This window comes from Anabrus simplex, chromosome 5 (assembly GCF_040414725.1).
Source record: "Anabrus simplex isolate iqAnaSimp1 chromosome 5, ASM4041472v1, whole genome shotgun sequence".
Classification (NCBI taxonomy): domain Eukaryota; kingdom Metazoa; phylum Arthropoda; class Insecta; order Orthoptera; family Tettigoniidae; genus Anabrus; species Anabrus simplex.
Window position 1 is genome coordinate 444,441,400 of NC_090269.1, and position 16,245 is coordinate 444,457,644.

At 41.2% G+C, this 16,245-nt stretch overlaps 1 protein-coding gene across 1 annotated transcript in view; it reads left to right on the forward strand.

Annotated features, from left to right (window-relative positions):
* The window catches only part of LOC137501034 (zinc finger protein ZFP2-like), a 91,081-nt gene extending 75,427 nt beyond the window's left edge, over positions 1-15,654 (forward strand). The window contains exon 4 of the mRNA XM_068227891.1: positions 14,358-15,654. Within this exon, the coding sequence (XP_068083992.1) occupies positions 14,358-15,654 (1,297 nt within the window). The remainder of the gene's footprint in view (positions 1-14,357) is intronic.
* Positions 15,655-16,245: the final 591 nt, after the last annotated feature.

The following is a 16,245-nucleotide window of genomic DNA, read 5'->3' on the forward strand; positions in this document are numbered from 1 at the left end:
GTTATAGAGTTCTTAAGAATATGTGGACATATCTGCAAGTGCCAGCAAGTGATAGTAAACTGTCTCTTTCTCAAGGAAGTTGAGATGAGTTGCCTTCTTTAAACACCATGTATTCTGTAATAGATATGACCTTAGCAGTGTCAGTATCAATAATTTCACCTGCCTGGGCTCTCTCTTTGCAGCACGTATCTCTTGAAACAGGCATTGTCATCCTCTTCACAAAGTCTGCAGTGTGGGCATGTATATTCTCTTTGTCTTGCATGCTTCATGTTGAAATTTTAGCACTAAATAAGAATTCTGTGCATTTCTGAAACCTTGCTGACTCCTAGCAGGTGGTGGTGGTGGTGGTGGTTATTGTTTTCAGAGCAAGTACAAATTCAATCCTCTATGTTGGAAATTGATTGATATGATCTAAAACAGTATGATTGGTCAGATGGAAAGCATGGAGGCCAGGCAGCAGTTTGTTGTAGGCATGACCTATGGAGCCACGTATTATGTATGACTTCCCAGGTTATTCGAACATGTCCGGAATTCACATTTGTTGAAGTAAATATTAATAGGCAGGAAATGGTGATTTCTCTGATAAATAAACTGCCTGGTGTGAGAATTCTAAACATATTTACTATGGTTACAGGTCACGTATGAGCACATTGTTAGTGTGGATGGTTTAATATCACCCATGGCAGTAATCAATTTGTGGTTTTGTTATATACCCATAGTATAATTATTCTCAAGGTACAACCTGTCAGACTCGTTGGCTGAATGGTCAGCGTACTGGCCTTCGGTTCAGAGGGTCCCGGGTTGGGGATTTTAACCATCATTGGTTAATTCCAGTGGCCCGGAGGCTGGGCGTTTGTGCTGTCCCCAACATCCCTGCAACTCACACACCACACATAACACTATCCTCCACCACAATAATACGCAGTTACCTACACATGGCAGATGCCGCCCACCCTCATCGGAGGGTCTGCCTTACAAGGGCTGCACCCGGCTAGAAATAGCCACACGAAATTATTATGGTACAACCTTACAAACCGGGCGAGTCGGCCGTGCGGTTAGGAGCGTGCATCTGCGAGCTCGCATGCGGGAAATAGTGGGTTTGAACCCCACTGTCAGCAGCCCTGAAAATGGTTTTCTGTGGTTTCCCCATTTTCAGACCAAGCAAATACTTGGGCTCTACCTTAATTAAGGCCACGGCTGCTTCCTTCCCATTCTTAGGCCTTTCCTGTCCCATCGCTGCCAAAAGACCTATCTGTGTCAGTGCGACCTAAGGTGACTAGCAAAAAAAAACCTTACAAATTACATGTATCCAACTAACCGTTCATCACAAACTTAGCAGTCTGAATAAAACAAAAACTCAGATAAAGTAATAACCTATGAGCTAATCCATGTGCCATTTATTTCAACCAATGACCTTATGTATTTATCTTGTTCTTTGAGAGTACCAAAGTACAAACTTAACTGAATAACTGTCAGAAATACAAAACACATAAACTTGGACTTCTTGAATTATGACCATTATCAACTACCGTGGGACAATGTACATTGTCTGAATTAAATATTGTTTAATATAATGGTAAATGTCTTAATATGGGGAACATGCTGCTAAACAATGGATAAAGTTTTCCCACTATTCTGGACCTTGACACACACACTTTGGACCTTATTGCATCATAAGAAATGCACAAAACAGTTGAACATAGTAAATAACTGCCAGCTCATGTTACAGAAAGCAGCTCGTTGTCAATGTGTAAAGTTGCATGCCCAGACTACCTGCTGAGGACAGCAGACTGCTTGGTTGAAGTATCAATGAACTTGTTACTGTTGATTAGTTTGGGGTAGTTTTAAGATCATTTTGTAATAAAATGTATGGAGTAAGGTTACTTTAACCCACTAGGGAGTGCTTATGACTAGTTCTTTTTGAATGGTTGTTTTCATTCTCAGTACCTCTTGAGTCCTGCTATTAGCTTTTCCTTTCTTTCCTATGAAAGTGGTTTGCGGGATTTAACAACTTTAGGTAGGGGAGAGCAGGAGTTTACTGGGCGGTCTCAGACAACAGTATCAGGTCCCAGCGGGAACTAACAAGAAAGAGTACTCAACTGTTCTCACTGACGAACTCAGTTTATTTAGGTTTCAGAACATCAGAAGCGATATTTGGTACAATTTGACGTGTCATGGATCGCTGGAATGGGAAGCAGAGGGGTAGGGGCGTATGGAGTGTAAAGAAAGGGGTAGTTGCGGAATAGCTCTTTGATGAAAAGTTTCTTGTTGAAAATTATGTAACTCTTATGGTACACGAAGAATTCATCAATGAAGATGATATTGAGGGTGACTTTGGGGATGATCCATCGGGAAAATAAGTCGATTTTGAAAAGCGGTCTAGCATTATGTGGCAGTGGATCCTTGTATTATTCATCACCACTAAAGAAGACTGGAACGAAATATCCTGAAGGTTACTTGGCTGTAGCTTACAAAATGTGGACAAAGCTATCAAGAGTATATGATCCTCCACAGTGCTGTCCTCCTGGAGTATCCCTAAGGTCTTATTTACTAATGGAACAGCACATTAGGACAAATAAAAAACAAGACAATTATGCAAAACTTCGAAAAGACGCTGAAATGAAGTGGCAGAGACAGGAAGGTGCTAAAAGAAAGAATAAATAACGAGGTACGTTGTCAGTTCATTGCAGTGCGAAAACAACATGGAATTATACACGACCAAACGCTAACGAATCTCGGCGATGTCTGTCAAATTATAAATTGATGCAAGCAAGACCTTAACATTCAAAGCTTCCAAATCATGGCTGCAGTGGTTTGAGAGAAACAGGATTTTTTCTTGCAAGATCACGCATAAAGTTGGCAGCAGATCTGTTGGCGATGCCGCTGATATAGAAGAGAAAACTATTGAGTTTGTTACGGAATTAAGGCGTTCCATTGATGAGTATAATTTTACAGCAGAGCAGATAATTAATGCAGATCACTCAAGATTTTGTAGTAAAGAGTTACATTGTGGGAGAACTCTTGCCGTGAAGGGAGCAAAGACGATTTATGGTGCGATGGGTTCAGTTGCAGCAACCACCCATTCATACATGATAATGCCTGCTATTTTAATGGATGGCACCCTTCTTCCACACATGTATGTTCTTGTCTCAGAACCCAGTGGGAAATTTCCAACAGGCAGGACACTTGAATTACATATGCTGTCAAATCACCAAACATGACAAAGCAGGATTTGAAAGTGTTCCTGGACCACGTGGTATGGCTGCATTTGCATGGCAGAAATAGAATTCTTATTTTGGTTGATTCTTCGACAGGAAATAAAGATGATGCTCTATACAATGAGGCAGTTCCAGAAGATGTTGAATTTCACAAGAAACTGATCCCTGCAAAATGTACTGGATTGGTGTAAACAGCAGGTGCTTTCATTTTCCGTCCATTTAAAATGATGGTACGGTTCATCACAAATACAGCAGTATTGTTGTCCACAGTTAAATTTGTCGCACTCTTCATTCGATGTGCTCACTGTGAATGATTAAGTCTAGAGCAGGGATTACTTATCGACCTTCATGTTTACTGCACTTGAACTGCCATGGGTGCGTGTAGTGTTCTATTTTCAGTATTTAAATGTCACCGAATGCATTGCAAGCCAGTCTACAATATTCAGACAAGTTTGGACTAATCTGCATGGGGATTCCCGTCTTAATGTGTACTCAGTCTATATTTGGCAGCTTGTAGTTTCTATTTTTCTTGTCCATAGCAGCTCTAATTTGCTTGGTATGCATATTTCGATATTTTCTATGTGACACTGTGGTGCATTTCAATGTTATATTGTATTGAAGTATGGTTGAAGCTTTGATTTTCATGCTCATTTTAGCTGTACTTTCCGAGAATCACTTGCAAGAATACTCATGGACAGTATAGCTTGCATTTGGATTCAAAGGATTTCAGGCTATCAGAACATTTTAATAAAACCTACAACCTAAGCCATGTTCTTTGTCCCCATCGTAACGCCTAAGACAGCATTGCCTGGAGATGATGTGGAAACGTCAAAAGTTAGGGAAAGAGCCATCGTCTGCTTGTTATCTTTAAGCTTCTCCAAGATTTCATCAGGATTAATGGTTTCCATGTTGCATATGGCCTCTGTTAAAGAAAGCAATTAAGACATAGACTGATGTAATACATGGTAGTGAGTATGAACTTCTTAGTATAATCTTGTTGTACTATATTTAAGGCGGCTCTCTTTCATTGCACATGAAATCTATGTAATTGTGACATAATAGAATGCTACACTTGTATGACAAGAATGGTACATTCATGAGAGTAGTAGGGCAATGTATGTTCTAAAACAACAGATGCTGCGTCAGGATATTCACACGAGGTCATTGACCCCTGGTAGTGGGGCTGCCGGGGTCTGAGGTCTTTGACCCATTGTATGGTAGTGGGGCAATGCCGATTCACGGATTTTCCATAAGAGAGAATGCCTAATCTCACAGTCGCCATCCTGGAGGGACCTAACCACACTTTTACGGTCAGTTGCCCTTCCCGACGCGGATTTTAGATAAGAGAGCAAGCCTAACCTCACAGACGCCATTTAGGAGGGGCCTAACTTCACTTATACGGGTATATACCCTTCCCGACGCCAACATTCGCCATCATGCAGAGGCCTAACCTCACTTTTACAGCTAGATGCCTTTTCCGAAGCCATCTTTAGTAGTAGGGCAATGGGGATTCTCGCGATGCCATCCTGATTAGTAGGGCAATGTGGATTCGCGCAAGAGAGCAGGCGTAACCTCGTGGAGGTGCCTAACCTCACTTTTACGGCTAGATACCCTTCCCGAAGCCATTTTGAGTAGCAGGGTAATAGGAATTCTCGCGACGCCATCTTGATTAATAGGGCATAGGGCAATTCGAGTAGGAGAGCATGCCTAATCTCATTCAAGGGCCTAACTACACAGGGCCTAGCTTTATAGTCAGATGCCCATCTCGCCATTTTTGAGGGCCTAAATACCCAGGGCACAGTTTTATGGTCAGATGACCTTCCCATCGCCATTTTGGAGGGAACTCGCTACACATGGCCCAGTTTTACTGTCAGATGCCCTAACCATCGCCATTTTGGTCCGTCTAACTACACAGTCGCCATCTTGTGCCTGGTTTTACGGTTAGATACCCTTTCTGTCACAGTTTTGGAAGGCCTGACTACACCATTGCATCTTGGCTCAGTTCGGCGGACAGATGCCCTTTCCGACGCCACTTTAGAGGGGCCTAACTACACGGGGCACAGCTTTATGGTCAGTTGACCTACCCGTCGCCACTTTGATTCTCCCACCAGAGGGGACACATAGGGTCTCACCTAGTTTTACGTCCAGATGCCCTGCCTGACGTCATCTAGGAGGGGCCAGCTTTACGGTCAGGTGTTTTTCCCGTGGCCATTTTGCGGGGCCTGACTACACAGTCGCCATCTTGCGCCCTGTTTTACGGTTAGATGCTCTTCCCCTCACCGTTTCGGAGGGCCTAACTACACTCTTGCCATCTTGACTGGGTTTTCCGTAAAGATGCCCTCCTCGTCGCCAACTTGGAGTGGCTTAACTACACAGCGCCCAGTTTTACGGACAGATGCCCTTCCCTTGCCATTTTAGAAGAGCTTAACTACACAGTCGCCATCTTGGGCTCAGTTTTGACGCTCAGATGCCCTTCTCTCCTCACAGACTATATTTTGGATGGGACTCATGCCCCATATCTCCACTGCTAGGGGTCAATGACGTCGTGGGAAAATGCTGATGCATCACCCTTTGTTCTACAACATACATTGCCCTACTACTCATTAGTACCGGTAACGTACGTAAATTTCTCTTCGGTAGTAATCTCTATGGCTCCATATCTCGTAAATCGTATTGCCAAATTACAAAGTGAACTCTACACACACATTAACGCTAATCCTAATAATTTTAATCAAAATAGCCTACAACACTTTGCAAATCATCTTTCACTCACGAGTACACAAATTTCCTTGTCTTGGCATAAAGCATGACGTTCATCAACAACATACAAAAGATTATTCTCACTTCTGCAGCGCATTCTGTCTCACTTTTTCGCTTAGCGATCGTCACTTGTCTCCTAGTCCAGCTGAGGGAGATATTACTACTCGTTCACTCGTAATACTGCCGCCCCCCTAAGACTGTTCCGTGCTGGACCAGTTAGCAAACAGTCTTCGATTACCCGTTAGTCAAGGAAGTTGCTCTTTCGTATGCTGCTAACCGGTTGAAATGCTCCACCATTGGCATTCTCCTGGAAAGACTAAGAATACGAGATATAAAGTCTTTAACACCCATGAACGCTGGAGATTGTGTGGCAGACCCCGCTGTCTCCGTAAATTAAAGAGCCACACCAAATCCTTGGCTTCGAATCCACCTTCTACGGCCCGCGCGTCGTAGGTATGCGTTATTCGGCCACCAGCAGCTTCTGTGTTTCTTCGATCGAGGCCGTGAATCTGACCCATTCCTTCTCTCGAACACCTCACGTAGTCATCCCCAGCCGTCTGGTGCTCGCCGGATCCACTGCCGAACTTCACATCACAGGGAAAACGCAGCTCCTCGCCGTAGAGAGCACAGGTCGGAGTCTGTCCTGTCGTTTCATGGACCGAAGACCGATATGTCATTGAAATAACGGCAAGTGTTCATCCCAGTGAAGTTGGTTGTCGGCTACAACTTAAGAAAGCTGTTTTCCATTCGTCCTCTTCATCCGTTTAGCTTTGTTGGCAAATCCGGGCACGAAATATTGGTAGTAGGAGCATAGGCCTAAGAAACTCAGGAATTCATATACATCTCTGGGGGGACATGCCATTCTTTTACCGCACGTATCCTCTCCGGGTTTACGACTACACCGTCTTTGGCAACATCTCACAAATACCTGACCTTTTCCCGGAAGAGCTGGCATTCCTTTACATTCAGCTTCAGTTTGGCCCTCTGCAGCCACTTAAAGACTTCCTCCAGGTTCGATAGGTGTATATCAAAGTTGCCTATTGCAATGACGTCATGAAAGTATACGAGGCACGTTTTTATCTCCTGATTAAAACATACCAGGTACATTCGACAGCAGCTGCAAAACCTGATAATAACTGTTGTTTATCATATCTGATTCTGGCCATTGCTCCACATTTTCAGACATTGACTCTAAACGCTCCTGCATTCACTTCATGATTCATGTACGTATAAGTGCTAAAGAATGGCAAAATTCTTCACCAACATCCTGTTGATTGGTCATTAAAAGGTGAAGACCATTTGTATTTTAAAACCTAGCAAACCAAGCAACTAGGCTGAAAGCTGTCACCTCATAGCCCTTCCTACGTACTTCTGTAAACTGATTGAAGGTCTCTTCTATAACAGAATGAGTAGCACTGTCATAGAGCATATTTGAACTTATGAGGCAGGCTTGAGACAAGAATATAATTGCTGTGAGCAAGTGGTGCCTCTTACATCTTGAAAACAACTTTGGTGTTTGTTGACTTTACTCCAGCCTTCGACATCGTTTGGCGCTAATACATGCTAAGTGTTTGGAAATTTCAGTTACTCGTTGGAAGCAAGATAAGCCAGGAGCGGAAGTCTAACGCTGGATTGCCCCTAGGATCCGTTCGTTCACCATTACTGTTCAACTTTTACATATCTCACCTTCCATACACTCCGGCCAGAAAATTCTTCTGAGCCAACAATCTGGCCCTAGCCACACAACAAAAGCAACTGGAAGGAGCGAAAAAGTTGCTGACCAACAACCTATCTACCCGTTCTTTTTCTTCTCTAAAACCACGGGTGACGTCCAGGGAGTACTAGACGGTTCAGTAACACCCTGCTTATATATGTTTAGTTTGGCCCCGATGTATGATGCGAAGTACGAGCAGAACTATTCACTTCTCCGTCGACAAAAATAATGTCTAACCGGCGCACGAATGAAATGATATGTACTAATTTTCCCGGGGCAGGAGCGATGACATGCGGTGCTTGCCCATTTGCACCGGCCCTTTTTAGTTTTGCTGAAACTTTGATTCTTTATCCCTTTCAGACCGAGTACGCACAATTGTGCGGGTTCGTATTTTAGTTATCCCTGACCGTATTTGATGCTTTTTCGGCGCTACACCGGACTGCAGTGATTGTGCAGGACACGTGGCGTGTATTTCAATTGATTTTAGTATGCGCTTGACCGCCAGGGCGAAGGAAGACGAGTTTAAAAAGCACAGTTGATCGGCGAGATGGCAGGAAGCAGTAGTGCCGAAAGTAAGTATTTATTTACTGCGTTTATATTAATCTAGAAGCTTTACTGGATACCGGAATATATTCAATGAAGTGTGTACATTGGTTAGTGAACGTAAATTTTGAAGCTACACCATCGTACGTGATACAACGAGGTTTGAATTTTGATACGCACAATTGTGTGGGTCCTGTTTTTCGGATGTTAGTTTTTATTTTGTAAAATAAACTATCAATATGTGTATTGAGGAGCATTTTAGTCAGTTCTTGACGTACAAACAAAAATTCACACCTTCAGTTTTCTTTCAGGTCTGAAAGGGCTACTCACATGTCCGAGCTCACTCCAACAGAAATCTCCCGCCTTCGGGGTTGTCCATCAGCATTGCACTGGGTTATCAAAGCAATCATATCTACCTCTTCGTCTAGAGGCACCTCCTCATTCAACCGTCGAAGCTGCACGTGTAGATGCGAGCTCTGTGTAGCAGCTTCGAATTAAAATGCACGAGCCACCGCATTATCTAACGTATTTGGGTTCGCCAGACTAAGAGGTCGTTGCAATTCTGGGTCGGATATATTCATCATCAAAGGCTCTACAGAATTAATGTTCTTCTGTGAAATTGCATGTAGGTGAATGATAAGCCATACAAGCAAGACGCGCGAAGTCTGCCTCAAATTCTTGTAGTGTCTCGCCACGTTTCTGGCGTCTGATAAGTTGACGATGTTAAATTTGTTGAAGGTCTTTACCACCGTATCCAATCTTTAATCGGGCTACCAGGAACTGAAATTTGATTGCTCACTGTCTTGGAATCGCTCGGAGTATATCCAACTTATCACGTCGCTGCGCAATAACCAAGGCAGTGCTTTTTTCTTCTCTAGTCACTCCATAGGAGGCGGCTGCGGCTTAAAATTGCCTTCGATACGTAGACCATGGAGTTTTACAATCTTAAGGTGGTGCTTTCACACGCACTTTCCCTGCTACATTATCTGATTTTGTTCAGAATTCAGTAATAAGCCTCTACTTTCGTATAGACCCCTTTTCTGGTGATGCAAATCGGTCCTCTGTAGTCATTGTTTTACGCTCTACATCAGTTTCAATTTGCTTTAGTCCTTGATCAATTTCAGTTATGTTAGATTCTACCAATCTATAATTTTCAGCTCGTTTCTGAGAACATTTCGCTAGCTTTTTCTCCAATAATCTAAAATTTTCGGCTTGTCTTCTTAGAACTTCTTACGAACTTCCACAATTTGTGCCAATAAGTCAGCAACATCCGCTATTTCAATAATTTCTTTATCAGTATCATTACCTTCTGCTACTACTACTGATCGAAGTCATGACCGTAACGCGGTATTGGTTTCTGAAATATCCTCATCGCGTTCTTCCAGCTTGCACTTCATATGGGTAAATTGTAAATTGATCAAAGTCACTTTCATCAAAGCCATCATTCCTGGTATCGTCTTCCGTATATCGCACTATCCTTTAAAGGTCACGAATTGCCCAAATACTATCCTACCTCTGACGCCTGTTACATTCGTAAGTACCGGGAACGTACGTCAATTTCCTTTATGTAGGAATATCTTGTAAATCTGATTACAGCTCTACCAAGAAAACTATACACCGGGCGAGTTCGCCTTGCGGTTAGGTGCCCGCGGCTGTCAGCGTGCATCCTTGATATAGTGGGTTCGAGCCCCACTGTCGGCAGTCTTGAAGATTTTTTCCGTTGTTTCCCAATTTCTCACCAGCCTTATGCTTGGGCTCTGCATAATTTAAGGCCACGACCGATTCCTTCTCTTTCCTAGGGCTTTCCTATCGCAATGTCGTCATAATACCTGTCTGTGTCGGTGCGACACAGAGATATCTCTACACAAATACACATTTACGCCAATACTAATAATTTTTATCAAAATAACATGCAAGAAATCAAAATCTTCGTACTCACAAGTACATATATTTCCTTGGCCTGGCATACAGCACGACATTCAAAACCAACGACAAATAATTGTTCTCATTTCTGCCGCATATTATCTCTCTTCCTAATTATTTGCGTATTGATATTATTAATAATCTTGACCATGATGGTCGGGATTGGATCCTTATTGACTTAGTAACAATAAATATGTTGGAAGATAGTCCGCCTAGTCAATACTATTCATTTATTTACCTTTCAACTTAACATCTAGTACATGTTTCGAGAATATAATGCATTCTCTTCCTCAGCTAGTAGATTAAAATTCATTATATAATAAGACCTGACTAAAATACGGGGGCCACCATTAAAATTCAAAACAATGAGTATGACAATGTGACATTTAAAAATTTTGGATAGTACAAACATAGAATTAAAATCCCATTTTGTCAAGTACAAATTAAAAACACAATATAGTCTAATTAATGTCTAATTAAATACAACGTCTTGTGATGATATGGATTCACAGTGTCCTTGAAGTTGCCTTGCGTAGTTCAAAAATGTTGAGTTAAGGATGAATAAAATTGTATTAGAACTTGAAGTCCTGCCGATATCCACCGTTAATGGGTGTTAAAATGAAGTCTATTTAAATTAAAATATTGGACACAGCGTCGTATAATGATGTGAAATTACGGTGTCCTAGGAATTATAATACTATCTTGCGTAGTTCAATTGGATTTGTACAAGAATAAATGAAGTTGCGTTAAAACTTGGAGTCCTTCCATTATCTTCGGTTGATAGATGTATTATGCAGCCAGGTTGAAAATAGATTAAAATGGTCTATAAAAAGGAAATGGATTGAAAATTAACAAAAGGCTCCGACATGAACAAATGAGAATACAACGGGGTAAAAATTATTAAACCTTACCAGTGTGATGATGTAAATATTACGTGTAGCATGCATGTGTTAGATAGATGTTGAGGCACCTGATGTTGTTTGGCAACTGGTTACAGAATTACATTGGGTTGCGTGTTGGATGGAAGGAGGGGTGGAAGGAACCGCCCCTGATACTACAGTCATACTTCCCCCCTTACACGCTTGACATCATTTGGCCTCTTACTAGGGTATTGGGTTACCAATTTAAACAACTGATTGTCTTCTGCAATGTGTTCATTTAGGTTGTTCTCATTATCAAATTTTTGCAATTTGTATATTTCTAATTTCTCTAGGGCATTTATTTGTTTGCCTTTGCTTAATGAATGTAATAAAGTCATATCACGTTCAATATTTGTGAAATGATGGTTGCTTTCATGCATGTGTTCACACATTGCAGAGTATCTAGAATGTTTTCGTGCATTGACATGCTCTTTATACCGTACCACCACACTTCTACCTGACTGTCCGACATATTTTTTTCCGCAATCTTGGCACGACAGTTTGTATACTCCTGATTTACTGAACCTACTGTTGGTGTTTACGCTATTCGAATTGAACAATAAATTATTATTATTATTGTCTGTCCTAAAGGATACATGGATATTGTGTTTTCTAAATAGTTTAGCCAAACTATATGATTGTTTATTAATGTAAGTGAATGTAGCGAATTTCTTTCTTTCTTCCTTATTTACAAGTAGGGTGTTAGGTCTATTCACGACCTTACTCTTTATCCTATTGACATAGCTTTTGGGGTAACCGTTACTTTTGGCAATATCTTGTATAATGTTTATCTCTTTATTAAAATCATTTCTGTTTAATGGTATTCTTACTGCTCTATTGATGAAGCTGTAAAATGCCGCTTTCTTATGTTCTCCTGGGTGGTTCGAGTCTTTCCTAATAACAACATCTGTGCGTGTAGGTTTTCTAAATACTTGGTAAATCAGGTTTTTATTGTCTCTTGTTAATGTTACGTCTAAGTAGTTTAGACTTTTATTATCTTCCGACTCGATTGTAAACATTATATGTTTATCAAGGTTGTTTAATTGGTCTAACAGTTCGTTTGGCTTGAGTTCTTGTTCGTTAATGATAGCGAACGCGTCATCAACAAACCTTAACCATAAGTCTAATCCTTTTATTTTACCGATTATTTTATTAGATTCCATATGGTCCATAAATATATCTGCAAGGATACCAGACGCTGGTGATCCCATGGCCAACCCATTAACTTGTTTGTACACGTTGTTGTTGAAAGTAAAAAAGTTGTTTTCTAATATAAACTTTAATAAGTTGATGAATTCATCAATTTCTACTTTACTCAACGAACTATGTGTGTTTAAGTTGTTCTTAACAATGTTGATAGTCTCCGTGATCGGAATATTCGAGTACATATCTTTCACATCAAAGCTATGGATAGTATTATATTGCGATAAAATGAAATTTTTTGTCCTATCACAAAAATCTATGGTATTGCGGAGACTTGTATCTACATTAAATCTGTAATGTTTCTTTAAAAACGTGTGTACAAATTTGGCCGTTTTATATGTAGGACTGTTTCTGAAGTTAACAATCGGTCTAATAGGTATGCCTTCTTTGTGTACCTTAGGCATAGCCCTCAATTTCGGCAATCCTGGGTTCATATTTACCATGCGTTTTGTTTCATTCGAATTCATCAAAAAATTAGTGTTAGCTAAAATTTGTTTAAAAGTCTTTTGCATGTTGTTAGTAGGGTCCTTCTTTATCTGACGAAAGTTGTCACCCTTCAGGAAATCATTCGTTTTACTAATGTAATCATCTTTATTCATTAAAACTATAGTGTTACCCTTGTCAGCTTTCGTGACAATTATGTTATTATCTTTAGTCTTCTTATTAATCTTTCGGAGATTGTTATTAGTGTGGGTATCTGCGATGGTTTTATGTTCAATTATTTTACAAATTTTATTTTTAGCCTCGAACCTCATGTTCTCTTGTTCGTCTATGGGTACTTCTGCAATTGCTACTTCAGATTCCGCTATCAGTTTCACTAGTTCTCTATTTTGGACAGTCTTACTCGTGTGTGGCCAGTTATGTTTGGGACCTTTATTTAAGATTTCGACTTCGTCATCGTTGAAATCAACGTTGGTCAGGTTTTTGAGTGGCGGATAAAATGTGTGTGTTGTCGTGTATGTGTTGTTATTTCGTATTTCATTTTTGGTGATGCATTTGTCTTCAATGAGCCTCTGGTATTTTCTATCTAAAATATCTTGTTTTTTCTTTAATATTGTAAATAATGAGAGGTCAATGTTAAATTGCGCCTCCTCCCATTCCAGAGTCGAAATTTGACTAGCGATGAGTAGGTGTAATTCATAAAGCGTGTTGTTCAGCTTCGTTTTTTTAAGGTGTAAGAACCTGATTTCATTTTTAATCCACAAGTGATTTACTTTCCGCTGTGTTCTCATTTCATGACGCAGCAATCTACCTCTCTTTTGTACGGAAATCAAATGTTTAGGTATAACGTCACTTTTAATACATTTCTTAAGAAAGTTCAGCTCTTTTGAAATACTAAGAATTTTAACCTTGGTGTTCTTAAATTTGTTTATCATTTTTCTAGCCTGGCTGGCATAATCATTATTAATAATCTTGACCATGATGGTCGGGATTGGATCCGTATTGACTTAGTAACAATAAATATGTTGGAAGATAGTCCGCCTAGTCAATACTATTCATTTATTTACCTTTCACCTTAACATCTAGTACATGTTTCGAGAATATAATGCATTCTCTTCCTTAGCTAGTAGATTAAAATTCATTATACAATAAGACCTGACTAAAATACGGGGGCCCCCATTAAAATTCAAAACAATGAGTATGACAATGTGACATTTAAAAATTTTGGATAGTACAAACATAGAATTAAAATCCCATTTTGTCAAGTACAAATTAAAAACACAATATAGTCTAATTAATGTCTAATTAAATACAACGTCTTGTGATGATATGAATTCACAGTGTCCTTGAAGTTGCCTTGCGTACTTCAAAAATGTTGAGTTAAGGATGAATAAAATTGCATTAGAACTTGAAGTCCTGCCGATATCCACCGTTAATGGGTGTTAAAATGATGTATATTTAAATTAAATTATTGAATTGAAATGTTCACCTTCAGGAATGTGATGGTCATTATTAAAGAGCTCTCTGCATGGGATAGCAGTGAATGAAATTTTCAGTAGTCATTCCTCTGTTTGAGACATCTAGTGGGGTTGACTGTTGAACTATAGGTCACATGGTTTCAATTTGTCACTGTAGATCGAGTCCAGATGTGAGCCGCGCAGGTCATCCACCTACAGATGGTGGACAAGATCTCGCGAGACACAAAGGGGATTGTCAATTCAACAGCGATGACTGTGGTAAGCTGTTCCATGGCCAAAGCAGCCTGTCTAAGCACGTCATGATCCACAAGCAACGAGCGCTTTATGAGTGCGGAATATGCAAGAAATACTTTACAAATATTAACAACCTGACAGTGCACATGGGTTTTCACACAGATGTCGGGAGCTTCGAGTGTTCAATAAGCGACTTGCGGACGTTTATAGACGAGAAGCCCTACTCCTGCAAAATCTGTAGCAAAAGCTATGTCTGTAAAAGCGACTTAATCGAGCATATGCCGATCCATTCAGCAGTAGAACCGCATTGTGGCAAAGCCTTTAGAATCGAAAGGAGTATGATGAAGCACATGCGGACGTATACAGACACAAAACCGCATCGGTGCGATATATGTGGGAAGGCCTTCAGACAGACAAAAGTGCTGAAACTACACATGCGGATACATACAGACGTGAAGCCATATAAATGCAACACGTGTTGCAAGGCCTTCACACGAAAACATGGCCTAAACAGGCACGTCCGGTCGCATACAGGCGAGAAGCCATACTCCTGCAGTACGTGTGGTAAGGTCTTTGTGGATAAAGGAATGTTAACCAATCACGTTCGTATGCATACAGGCGAGAAGCCACATAAATGCAACACGTGTGGTAAGGCCTTCACACTGAAACATCATCTAAACACCCACGTCCGTACGCATACAGGCGAGAAGCCGTACTCTTGCATTATGTGCGGAAAGGCGTTTACACTCAGACGATACTTTAACAACCACGTGCGGAGGCATACAGGCGAGAAGCCACAAAAATGCAACACGTGTGGTAAGGCCTTCACAATGAAACATAACCTAAACATCCACGTCCGGTCGCATACAGGCGAGAAGCCGTACTCGTGCAGTACGTGTGGCAAGGCCTTTACACACAGACAAAACTTAAACAACTACGTGCGGACGCATACAGGCGAGAAGCCGTACTCCTGCAGTACGTGTGGCAAGGCCTTCACAGAGAAAGGAAAGTTAACGAAGCACGTTCGCACGCATACAGGCGAAATGCCGTACTCTTGCAGTACGTGTGGCAAGGCCTTCATAGAGACAGCACAGTTAACCAAGCACGATCGCACGCATACAGGCGAAAAGCCGTGGAAATGCAACACGTGTGGTAAGGCCTTTCCAGTGAAACACAACCTAAACAGGCATGTCCGGAAGCATACAGGCGAGAAACAATAGAAATGCAACGCGTGTGGCAAGGCCTTTACACAGAGACAAAAGTTAAACAACCACGTGCGGATGCATGCAGGCGAGAAGCTATAGAACTGCAATGCGTGTGGCAAGGCATTCACTCAGAAAGAAATTTAATCACCCACGTCAGAACGCATACAAGCGCGTAGCCGTGCCGGCGCAATACGTCTGGAAGTTCCTTAGAACACTGACATGCGGATGCATTCGCGGGGGGAAGCCGTACTCTTGCAATATTTGTTGTAAGGTCCTTTGACTGAAAATACTTCTAAATTCTCACATGCAGATACATACGGGCGAGAAGCCGTAGCCGTGCAATATCTGTAGTAAGGCCTTCCGCTATAATGGCGGTCTAACCAGACATACGCGCACGCATACTGGCGCGAAATAGTTCCATGGCAATATGTGTTGCAAAGCTTTCAGTTATGGACAAGTTTTAACCATACATCTGAGGACACACACAGTGGAGGTGCATTGCTGAAGCTATTATATGGTAGGGGCGATCTATCCAAACACATGCAGACAATAAGCCATACTAATACAACAGGTGTGGTTACGCTTTTAGACGGAGTGGCGATATAA